The sequence below is a fragment of the Notolepis coatsorum genome (assembly GCF_963971535.1).
Source record: "Notolepis coatsorum genome assembly, chromosome: 9".
Classification (NCBI taxonomy): domain Eukaryota; kingdom Metazoa; phylum Chordata; class Actinopteri; order Aulopiformes; family Paralepididae; genus Notolepis; species Notolepis coatsorum.
The window spans coordinates 140,075,110-140,087,610 of record NC_140173.1 but is presented as its reverse complement, the minus strand read 5'-3'; the positions used below and the strand labels follow the sequence as shown (position 1 = coordinate 140,087,610).

At 44.5% G+C, this 12,501-nt stretch overlaps 1 protein-coding gene across 1 annotated transcript in view; it reads right to left on the bottom strand.

Moving 5' to 3' along the window:
* The window catches only part of lmbrd1 (LMBR1 domain containing 1), a 199,962-nt gene that overhangs the window by 87,907 nt on the left and 99,554 nt on the right, over positions 1-12,501 (bottom strand). Inside the window, exon 7 of the mRNA XM_084321152.1 lies at positions 10,681-10,754. Coding sequence (XP_084177278.1) covers positions 10,681-10,754 — 74 coding nt within the window. The remainder of the gene's footprint in view (positions 1-10,680; positions 10,755-12,501) is intronic.

The following is a 12,501-nucleotide window of genomic DNA, read 5'->3' as shown; positions in this document are numbered from 1 at the left end:
TTGGAAACATTCACATAGCTTCGTTAAGCCATTATTACCTGTTATTTTTTTCTTGTAATCAGTTAACACTTTAATCGCCAAGGACGACTTAACACGTCATTCTCTGCCATGCGTAATCTGCCAATGACATCGTACAGCGTCTTTGAGATCAATATTTCAAAAATCTGTCATGGGATCATATTTCACCCACGGAGACTTGAGACTTGCTGTTGATCTCCTCTCAACTCTCCAACGTTCAAGACCGCCATCTGGTGGCCAATCGGCGAATCGCCAAAACCGGATATCATATCACATATCACCCATACTAAATAAATGATTTAACGTCGGCCACGGACTTATAAACCCCCCCCCCCCCCCCTCCGGTCACCAGCAGATGAGATGATGAGGCATGACGTGTAGGACCTTGTACAATTGAATTTTTCTATCTGACGTCAATCGGTATCAAACTACATTTGATGATCTAATATATGTATTTAGGGCTATAACTCACGTTCTGCAGAATGCTGCAGAAACGATAAAAACATATTTATACTTTAGACCGTATTTTAGTATGAATATGTGAATGAAAAAGTAGAACGTTGCTACATCCTAAACGATAGATACTTGACGTTGAATGGGCCATAGTAATGTCAATTTAGCAATACAATTTAAAAAGTTATAGCCCTGCAAAGAAGGGGAACATCTCCATAGACAAATAGAGCTGGCAGAGGATGGTATAAGGCCCGACATAAGCGTGGCAGTGAAAGGGTTAATATAAGTAAAAAGTATATTCTATATTGTAATACACTAAATTATGTTATATCTAGTAAAATTAATGGAAGAACAAAGATAAATGTAAGGGGGTAGGGATCAATAAGCTTAGCTTCCCTCTACTCCTTTTTTGACATGTCAGCTAACCAAACACATTGCTCTTGACCTTTTGTTTATAATTCCTTCTTTTTTCTTTTTTAATGTTTTTCTTTTAATGTTTTTTAATTTGTTGCTATGATTGTTTGGTTCGACGGAACAAGATATGGTGAGTTGTTTGGAGAAATATGGAGAATAACATGTCCAAAAATAAACTTTTTCATTAATTCATTCATTCATTCATTCATTATAATGCAACAATAAAGTGTGAATACATGTGAATAAATGTGAATATTCCTCAGCTAGTCAGATAGTAAATTATATTGACCATATTGATCAAATTGTTTACACTGCCTGTGTTGTCTTTTACTACCTGTATACTGTGTTGTTTTACTACCTGTACCCCTCCCCCCCTCCCCCCCATGCTGCTATGATGCCTGAATTTCCCCAAGGGGATCAATAAAGGAATATCTTATCTTATCTGTTCTATTGCAGTGTTTACAAACATTACAAGTACTTGAATGTGGGGAATAGCAAGGTGAGGCGTGTAGAATTGAGAAGCTAAGCTGCGTGTCACGCACGTCAGTAGAAATGCATTGTCCGAACGCGGCCTCGGAGGATCGACTACACTACACCAAAGGACAGAATACAGCTCAAGAGAGATGATGAGCACTAAGCTCCTTCAACCTTCCCCGTATAGCATTAGTAAAACCATGCCAACAGCCATAGGAACGGAGCAAAGAAAAAAATAGCAGGAAGTATTTAAGTGGTACCTCCTCTTGATTCATCCCGGGCTCCCGTCCTCCCCGGGTCAATCTAGTGGACCGTGATTAGATCGGCAGACATTAATCTCCTGCGCTTTTCCTTCAGCATCAGCATCTTAAGGCTGGCAATTGAAGAGCAGCAGAACGGTAGGGGGTGGCGGCGAGATGGGAAGCAGTGAGGGCCATAAGTCAGCACGCTAGCCAGGCTTTTAAATCAAGCCAAAGGACTTCCCATGATGCATGAGGCTGCAGTTCTACCCGGCGGGCCCTCCTGTCATCAATGATATGCCCAATCCAACATGGAGCGGGGGGGGGGGGGGGGGGGGGGGCTAGGGGGAGGACAGGACTCTGTTGATATACACGCATATGCATATATGCAAACGCTACGGGCGTGTTTAAAACGTCAACTGGCCAATAATCCTCTTTGTAATGGCACCTCGAAGACGGACTGGAGCGCTAAGGCTTTAATAAACAAGGCTGATTTGCTTGCGTATCAAACTGCGCAGGGGGGAGGAATGCGTTTTTGGACGGAGTGACTGAGGGATAAATGAAGGTGACCCCACGAAACACCACTTAGTGGAACTGGAGCCGCGACAAGCAAACGGCGCCGCGGCCAAGTGAGGAAGTGAGAGAGGGGATGGATTACACCGGACGTGTGCAGACAGGTAAGCTTGGCATCCGGGAGCAGTCCATCAACAGAATGTATTAAACAAGCCGTTTACAGAGATACATCGGTCAGACGTGTCTATATAGCTCTCGTGTGGCCTCCTGTGAAACATGACACCACACACCCTAACTGCAAAATCCTGAAAGAAAAATACTGGCATTATCAAACAACTTGAGCAGGGTTTTTTTTCTCCCCCCCCTCCATATGGATTCAATAGACGAATTAGCTGGGAGAAAAAAATATGCTCAATTTGCTCACAGCTAACTTGAAACACTGTATGTTGTTGATACACAGCAAGACAGAGAACTCAAGACCCTTTTCTATACCATGTTCTCCTTTATTCCAATCAATTATGATAGTGAGCCCAGGGTGTTCACAGCTAAAACCTCAGAGATGCAACAGGAAGGAGAGAAACGGGACCAGATGCTGTGGGGAGACTTGTAAAATCCCTGTAACTGTGCGTCTTTAGTCGACGGCGAAATATTGGACAGATTTCGGCTGTCCTAACTGTGGTGAGCAGTTTGTTCCACCATTGTGGGGCAAGGACTGAGAATAGGCGACTTCTCCTTGATGACCCTCCCGGAACTCGGATAGGAGTAGGTCTGAGACGGCCAGAAGATGCAGAGATTCAAGATTCAAGATTCAAGATTCAAGAGTTTTAATTGTCACGGCATACAGGTATACAATGAAATGCGGCTGGTCTTGCCCGCGACGATGTGCAATACAGTGGTACAACATATAATAGAATCCAATAAAATACAGTGGTACAACATAATAATAGAATCCAATAAAACAGTGCAATAAACAGGTACATGGTGTGCCATCTCGGTAGGGGTCTTGAGGTTGTGTGTAGTTAGAGACCATTGACCGGAGGTAGGCGGGAGCGGTTCCCTTTGCCACACCGTATGCCAGGTCGAGGGCCTTGAAGCGGATACGTGCGGCAATGGGGAGCCAGTGCAGGTCCCTAAGAAGTGGGGTGACATGAGCTGACTTCGGTAGGTTTGAGATCAGACGGGCCGCTGCGTTTTGAATGAGTTGAAGAGGCTTGGTGGCGGTGGCCGGGAGGCCAGCGAGCAGTGCGTTGCAGTAGTCGAGGCGGGAGATGACTGTTGATTGGACGAGGAGTTGGGTGGCTTCTTTTGTCAGGAAGGGGCGGATCCTTCTGACGTTGCTCAGGAGGAATCTGCAGGTTCTGGTTGTCGCTGTGATGCTCAGAGAAAGAGAGCCCGGGTTAACTATCTCCTTCTCTTCTCTTATCGGCCCTGATCCAGTTGATTCAAAGTCAACTAGCCTCTTCCAGCCCCATGGTCGGGGAGGTGTTATCACACCTATCCTCTCAGAACACTGGTGTTCACAGCAGGAGGCTGGAACACTAACAGGGGCCCTCCAGGTCTGTGCTCTCGGTGTCCGCCTCGGTGTGAAGGAAATACCACCAGTCACAAACTGGCCCAAATACAACCTAGGATCAAACTGTTTTATAGTTTACATGCATGTGTGTGCATAATGTGTAACATGTAGAAGAACATAAGATAAGATATTCCTTTATTGATCCCCAATACAATTGATGAAACAAGCTAAATCTACCTCTACCCTCTTTGCCAAGACGACCTAACCGCTAACACCCACAGCATTTAAGGGGGCTTTCTCACTAGCCATTCGGGGTCGAATCAGCTCCGCTCCGTCCTTGGGTGCGCACTTCCCCCTCCCTCTCCCCCCTCTAGTTTGCGTACACACTGCAGTCTTGGTGCGCTCCGGGTTTTGTTTACGGTTTGCGTTTTGAGCATGTAAGCTGCCGTAGGCGATGATGTCACACTCGAATGTAAACACAGGAAGAGTTTAACACACTGTGATGGAAACTGGATGCCGATATAAAGAAACTAATAACCAATAAATATGAAGTTATATTTGAACCTCTGTTGTCAAGCCTTGTCAATATAACCCACCCACTTTCTTCACGAATGGAACTGGTGTTGTGGAGTCCGCTTTGAGCGTTTCCTGGGTTTAGCGGCTAACGCTAGTTAGCTTAGCCTATTTATATGGGATAACTTAGCAGCTAACGTTAGCCCATTGCTCGCGTCAATTATATTGCATGTCACTGGTCTATAGAAATAAATGCATTCGAACAAGAAACCAATGTATAGACATAGCAATGGCATAGCAAAAAAAATTGCCAGGCTTAATGCGAGCCAGGGAAGTCTTGTGCTTGTAACGTGGCTTCATCTCGAAGTTTTCATCCACTGAGCCGTGAGGCTCAACATGCTTGTTTGGTTGAGGTCTGAACTCGCCAAATTGCCCATAAATATCGTTTTTGTGGGTATTGTCCAGTTGTTGCTGTATGTTTTTATCTGCCCAAAATTCAAGCAAGCATGAAAGCATTACAGTAAGCTTGCACACCACGCCCCCGCTCCCTTGTCGGGGACACTGGCGTGCACCCGAAACCACCTATTTCAGCGGCCCAGGTTTGGAGCGAATCAGCGTCCCCGGGGACGGGGGGACGGGGGGGGGGGAGCGTTCTCATCAGGGACGATCACACCCTATTTTGGTGTGATCGTGCTCTGATTCGACCCCGAATGGCTAGTGTGAAAGCCCCCTAAGTCAGCCTGCGAGTCGACTTGTGGACAATGTTGAATTTCTAAACCGTTTCAACCACTAGGAACCGACTCATTCATTGTTGCTCATCCTGCCAAAGACTTGTCGAATGCTTTTCCAACAGACAACGTGGAAAGAAACCACACTGGACCCAGTCACTGCCATGGTTTCTGTCCCCTCCAGAGAGATCCAATTATGCAACCTCGACAATTGGTGCTGTGCTTAGATACAGGTATAGTTTTAACATATCAAAGCTGACATTGTGTGAATAGGCCAACCTATTTGTGCTACTGTAAGCTAAGTCAGTAATGTTATGCTACTGTAAGCTATGTCAGTAATGTTATGCTACTGTAAGCTAAGGGCCCGCGTCCACCTAGCGCATATTTAGGACCGCACGCGTCTGTTTTCAATGTATTACAATGGGGAGGGAGCGCATGCGGCCCCATGCGGCCGCCTCTAGGAAGTGCGCTGCCGTCGGCTTCTTTCTTCAGCGCCTTTATGCGGCCGCACAAGCCAGAGAGTTGAAACTGGCTGAACTTTTCTAGAGCGGTGCGCCGAGCGCATATTCAAACAACCAATCACAGCCAGTCATCTACCACTCTGCTTGTAACCTGACACTGGAGCTGCCTGCCTGTCTGGCTGTCTCCACACAGACCATTGAGATCCGCGACAAAACTAATAATAATAACTACACGAATACACTACTAAAAAGCTAATAAAAAGCAAAGGGCGAACTGTGGTGTCAGGCAATAACTATATATATAATTAATATACAATAAAGTTATTCAAATATGCTATAATATGTGCAAAACCGCGGCATGGCTGTAGATTTCTTTCTGTCATCTACAAGATGCGCGTCAAGCCAGCTCTGCCGGCGCACTCCCAGCATGTTTCACGGAGAAATATGCGCTAGGTGGACGCGGGCCCTAAGTCAGTAATGTTATGCTACTATAAGCTAAGTCAGTAATGTTATGCTACTGTAAGCTAAGTCACTAATGGTATATGCTACTGTAAGCTAAGTCACTAATGATATGCTACTGTAAGCTAAGTCAGTAATGTTATATGCTACTGTAAGCTAAGTCAGTAATGTTATATGCTACTGTAGGCTAAGTCACTAATGTTATATGCTACTATAAGCTAAGTCACTAATTGTATATGCTACTGTACGCTAAGTTGCTATGGTTATGTGTTACTCTACGCCAAATTACTAACGCTAGAATTTAGTCAGACACTCACTTTACTGGAATTCTACATTACAAGGCTGTGTAATATGTTTTGTTCATTGGTGTGTTATTATTACATTGCAGGTTTTCTTTGTATTTTCAAAAGTGTCTGTACTTGTGTTCCTTTGTATGCTGGGATGATTCAGGAACACTAGTTAAATAACTTATGAACTTCAGAAGAGATTGACAATATCGTTGAGTATAGGTTGGTCTGACTTTCTTTTTTTTCGTTGAGTATAGGTTGGTCTGACTTTCTTTTTTTTTATAATTTTTTTTTGATAATCTTTTTGGCATTTTATTGCTTTATTGGACAGACCCAGCAGAGAGGAAGGATGGGAGAAGATATGGGGGGAGGACATTCGGCAAAGGTCGCCGGGTCCGGGAGTCGAACCCGGGACAGCCATGGTGTGCCACTCTGGTGCCCCTGGTCTGACTTTCTTGACCTAGATCTAACCAGCAGTGCTAATCAATCATTTATCACAAAGTGATCATTTCATTGAATGGCGGTAATAGCGGTTCAATTGACTGAATTACAACACACCTTTGTCCTCCTGGAATGAGGACCTGGTACAACAGGTGTGTAGTTCTTTAATTCTATACATGAAGTGATAGTTTATACGTTAACCTCACACTCAAGTCTCCTCATTTCATATCCAAAGTAGGGAACATGTGTCGCTCTGGAAATAGCTACGGAGCTTATACTAGGGCCCCACGATATTATCACCATACTAGAGTCACAATATTTTGTCGCGATTGCGATATATTGCGATATATATTAAGCTTTTTTCCAAATGCTAATTATGTCCCCAAAGGAAAACATCTGCAATAAAAATATATAGACAACACCTGTTTTATCTAATTAATAAGATAACGTTTTCAGTCTCTCTATATACAATATCGGCATGCAAAATATAGCGATATATATCACTCTATGGATCTCTCCCCCCACCTGTACGGCACACAATGGACTGATTGATCCAGTAGGTCAAGATGGCGAGACGGACGGATAGACAGAGATGTACAGAAGTACAACCGGGTGGAAGAAGGAAAGATTCTTCAGCCCGAACCAGCAGGTGCTTTTTGAAAAAGCCCTTCTGATAGCGCAGATGACTCCATTGTGCATCCGCTGTGGCTGAATATTAATTTGCTTGCACCGGGGAAAGTGTCACGCTGGTCAGGGGGGGGGGGAAATGTAGTAAGGGCTTAGAACTTGCTTGCTCTTGCATTTAGTTAAAGTGCAGCGCGGCCGCGGTGTTATATGGAGTTTACACCGCGGACAGTTGTTTGAATTAAGTGTGAGTGGCCGCCGAGGCACCGAGAGGAGTGATAAATGAACCCGGAGTCGTGTAACATTCCTCCTGCTGCATACGGAGCCCGTCACTTAGAGTCCATTAGGTTAATCATGCATAATAGTAACACAAAGCAAAGGAATGATAAATTAGTACCCCACGCCCCCCTTTGCAAATATAGTAAGGTAGGGGTGGTGCCACCCGGGAAAGGGGGTTCTTCTTTTGTTTGTGTTTTTTTTCCCTCTTTTTTTCTTTTAGCTGCTTCTAGATTGGATGCAGGGGAGAGAGAACAAATAAAGTAGATGAAAGGATGAAAGTGAGATGAAAAAAGAGCGCACGCGCGTTTCTTTGTGTGTGTGTGCGTTTGTGTGTGTGTGTGTGTGTGTGTGTGTGTGTGTGTGTGTGTGTGCGTGCGTGCGTGCGTGCGTGCGTGCGTGCATGCGTGCGTGTGTGTGTGTGTATCCTAGCCATTGTGGTCTTCCACAGGGCCCATGTTTTTTGATTGATTCCATCATAAAGGGGTCAAATCAAAAACAAAGGCGCTGGGAGTGTTGATATCCTCAGGGTCTCCCTCGCCCAGCCCTCCCTACCACGGCAGCACGGGGTCAACGCGGAGCCGAGCACGTCGCCTGTCCTCCCAAGACTCGCCGGCTAATTAATCTGCTCCCTTTCAAAAGAACGGCAACGCGGCGAGGGGAGAGAGAGAGAGAGAACCGCGGGTGAAATTCCCAGCTGATGATGAGGATTACAAATCCTGTCGGGAGATTTGGGAGACTTTTTATTTTTTATTTTTAAAGACGTTTTTTTTATATGTATTAGGCTGCCGTGTAATTCATTGAGCACGGCCGCTTTTGGAGTTTGATAGAAGCCAGACGGATCGCGGGGTTGGTTGGCATCAGAGGCTGTCTGAGAAGAACAAATCCTTATTTACAGAACCAGCCAGTGGAAGCAGCTGCAAAGGAGGGTTGCACACACACAGGCGCACACACACACACACACACACACACACACACACACACACACACACACACACACACACACACACACACACACACACACACACACACACACACACACACACACAGTATACTACTGAGGAGTGGTTTGGGGTTAAGTGCCTTGCTCAAGGGTACCACAACAGTATCGTGTGTGTGTGTATCTTACCTGGTGACGTGTTGGCCACAAGCCAACTCCTCTAACCATTATTCTACCACCGCCCTCTGGATTGATACCTGCCCCCACCCACGCCCCCCCCACCCATGCCCCCCACCTCTCTCCCCCTAACCGGTGCCACCACCTCTGGGGAGAATGTTCACAGTCTAGCTGCCGTGATAACAGCTGTGAAAAATGGACGACATTAGCAGGTCTTACGGCACAGTACATTTTTCTTATCTAGGGGGGGGGAAACACGGCGCGGTTGCAGTATGCTGAGGGAATCAAAATACAGACCTGTATTAATGTGCGTCATGGTGGAGATATATATATATATATATATAAATAGACAGCAGATAGGTGGGGCGGCGGAAGCGGGTGGGCATATATCAAGCCAGAGTCCCAGGGTGCGAGCGGCGCGCCGGCGCCTATATGCCAGGATCCTAGTAGAATCACAGGGCATTACTGAAACCGAACGGCCACTCCATCACATGCGGCGTCCGTGCCAAAATGTCTAGCCTTATGTACGCAAAAAGGTAACTCAAAACAAAGATGATATTTCACTCGCGCCGTGGCAATACGTGAGCAGCGTCCAACAACATCTGTCATAGATAGGTCAGACGCAGTGAGGATAGTAGACGAGAAGGCATTGCTTAAAGGTGCACTGTGCCATTTCAGAGGAGGGGGGTTTGTGTGCAGAGCCTGCAAAAGGACTGTAATTATTAGAATAATTCTATCTTGTGTTGTCAAAAATACAAAACAAATGTGTCAACGACAGCAGTGAAATGGTAACTTTTTTCAGGAAGCTTTCTAGCTTCAAGTTCAAAACAGTGAAATGGTAACTTTTTTCAGGAAGCTTTCTAGCTTCAAGTTCAAAACAGTGAAATAGTAACTTTCTGGCTTCAAACAGTGTTTCCAGGGAGAGTTTGTTTATTCAGTTATGAAAATATACCTTAGATATTATTCAGGTATGGAGACACTGAAGAATTGTCATTATTTATCTCTGGATACGAGGACTAATATATACAGGTGGAGCTCAATACATTTGAATATCGTGGAAAAGTCAATATATTTCGCTGTGTTGATGCAGTCATTTGTGCAAAAGGAGCCCCAACCAAGTGCTGAGTGAACATACATGAACATTTATATATAATTATTTTTTTCAAACTTTCTGAGATACTGAATTTTGGGCTTTCATGAGCTGTAAGCCATAATCATCTAAATTAAAACAAATAAAGGCGTGAAATATTTCACTTTGTGTGTAATGAATCTATAATCTATGAGAGTTTCGCTTTTTGAATTGAATTACTGAAATAAAATAACTTTCCCACGATATTCTAATTTATTGATCTGCACCTGTACATATTAGTAATTAGTCACTATATAAATCTGAGTACATTTGCTGTCGATTTGTCGATTTGCACTCAGTAAAAGGTGAAGTTGCTGTAGTTTGGGGCCGTAAAAAAGGTCTGTTTGATTAACATGTTATGATGGGTTAAGAGTAGGGATGTCCGATATTATCGGCCGATATCGGCATTAAAATGTGATATCGGAAAATATCGGTATCGGTTTTCAAATTTTTATTATTTTTTTACATTTCTATAACCTTTATTTACCCAGGCAAGCAAGTAAGAACAAATTCTGATTTTATTTATTGTCAAAAGTATGCATAATGTTGTGTTAATTCCACACAAGAGATATGTAATGTTAATTACCTGAAATTATTCCATTTTTTTGGGGGGGGAAACCCTGCATATATCGGTATCGGTTGATATCGGTATCGGAAATTAAGAGTTGGACAATATCGGGGTAAAAAAGCCAATATCGAGCATCCCTAGTTAAGAGAGTTAAAAAAAAACTTGATCTACAAACGAAACTCTTCCAAGAACGGTACGGTATGTAATTATACAGACTGGGGCTATAGACCTGACAAAAGGGGGAGTCTTTCATTCTTTCTGCAAGGATTCTTTCTGCAACTTAAGATTCATTAGGTTTTCCAGGACTTCAAAGCCGAACAGAGTGGAGGGCGGCCACATCCCATTAAGCTGCTGCCCGGTGACATTTGGAAAATGGAGAGTCATCTTTTATACGGCGCTATAGGCCTGTGAGAAACACCTGACGACACAGAGGCAGCAGCGCTCCCTACTCACCGTGTAGGTGATCACTGCCAGCATGCCAATCAAGGTCAGGGAGCTGATGGAGAAAGACAGAGCAGCTAGACCATCTGCAGGAGAGGGGAGAAAAAGAAGAAAAGGAGGGAGAGGGGGAGGGAGAGAGATAGAGAGAGAGAGAGAGAGAGAGGTCGTATCCATTAGAGATTAATATCTGACCTCATACTAAACAGCGTCCACAGAAACAACACCAACGCCTCCGTTTGGCAAAAAACCCTGTTAAGAGCTGCTTCACCTGGAACTCATAATGTGCACTTCAACACATCCAGCGCCGGAAACGCTTTACAGCGTTATTGCCCGCCATGCGTTGAGCGCCAGACCTCGCTGTACAGCGTTATTGAGATCAATAATTACATTTTTTCGCCATGGCATTCATAATTCATATATACACCCGCGGTGCTGCAGCTGGACCTTAGATGTGACTGCAACGACGGCTCAATACCGCCGCCTGGTGGATGGTCGGGCGAGTTACACTGGCAAACAGGATATGGCTGATGTGCGTCGATTAAACTCATCCGGCCGTCAGATATAGTTGCAGGACTCCCGACAGACACAATGTTCATAATGGATCGCTTTATAAACGTAATAATCAATATGATTTTGGCGTTTATTGCGACATACAAACCGGAAATGGACCTAGGCGATCGGCGTCGTATACTTGGGATCTTTGACCCACGGTAAGAGGAATATAACGTTATTTTCAACCCAATTGTGAGTTTCCTTGTGAGCAGACCGATCTGATCAATATATCCACCCAACCTACATAAAGCATTTACTGATGATCAGGGAATTATAAACGACCCCCCCCCCCCCCCTTTCCTCCACGCATGATGAAGCATAACGTATACCGATCATATACAGTTGCATTTTTTAATATAGCGTGTATGGGGGGGGAAACGGCAATCGATAATCTATATATATATGCGTTTAGGCCTATAACTCACGTTCTAGGAATTACTGCAGAAAACGATTAAAAACATACTTATATTCTAGAAGGTATTTTTGTATGAATATATGAATGAAAAAGTATAACGTTCCCACATCCTGAACGATAGATAATCGATGTTGAATGGGCCATAGTAATGTCAATATAGCAATACAATTTAAAAAGTTATAGCCCTGCAAAGAAGGTGAGCCACTCCATAGACTTATAGCGCTGGCAGACTGGGTACAATGATGGGTACAATGGCTGGCAAGGAATGTGTTAAGGAGATATTGCAGCAACCTGTTGTTGCTTTTTTCCATTTGTCCCATCAACCTTCTGGTTCACATGCCTGTCAAATGGAAACGTCACAGGCGTACTCACCCTTGAAACATCCAATCCTTTTACTTGATAGAGAGAGAGATAGAGAACAATCCCATAGAGCTAACGTAATTATTATAATTTTTTTTAGATTGAACAAGAGACCATGGTGTATTAATGCCTGCTTCTGGAAGATTGACTTGAAGCGTGTCACCTGATATATATGAGAGAGAGAGAGAGAGAGAGAGAGAGAGAGAGAGAGAGAGAGAGAGAGAGAGAGAGAGAGAGAGAGAGAGAGAGAGAGAGAGAGAGGGGGAGAGAGAGAGAGAGAGAGAGAGAGAGAGAGAGAGAGAGAGGGAGAGGGAGAGAGACAGACAGATAGAGAGAAGAGGGAGAGAGAGTGAGAAGAGGGAGAGAGAAGAGGGAGGGAGAAGAGAGAGAGAGAGAGAGAGAGAGAGAGAGAGAGAGAGAGAGAGGGAGAGAGAGAGAGAGAGAGGGAGAGAGAGAGAGAAGAGGGAGAGAGAAGAGGGAGGGAGAAGAGGGAGCGAGAGAGAGAA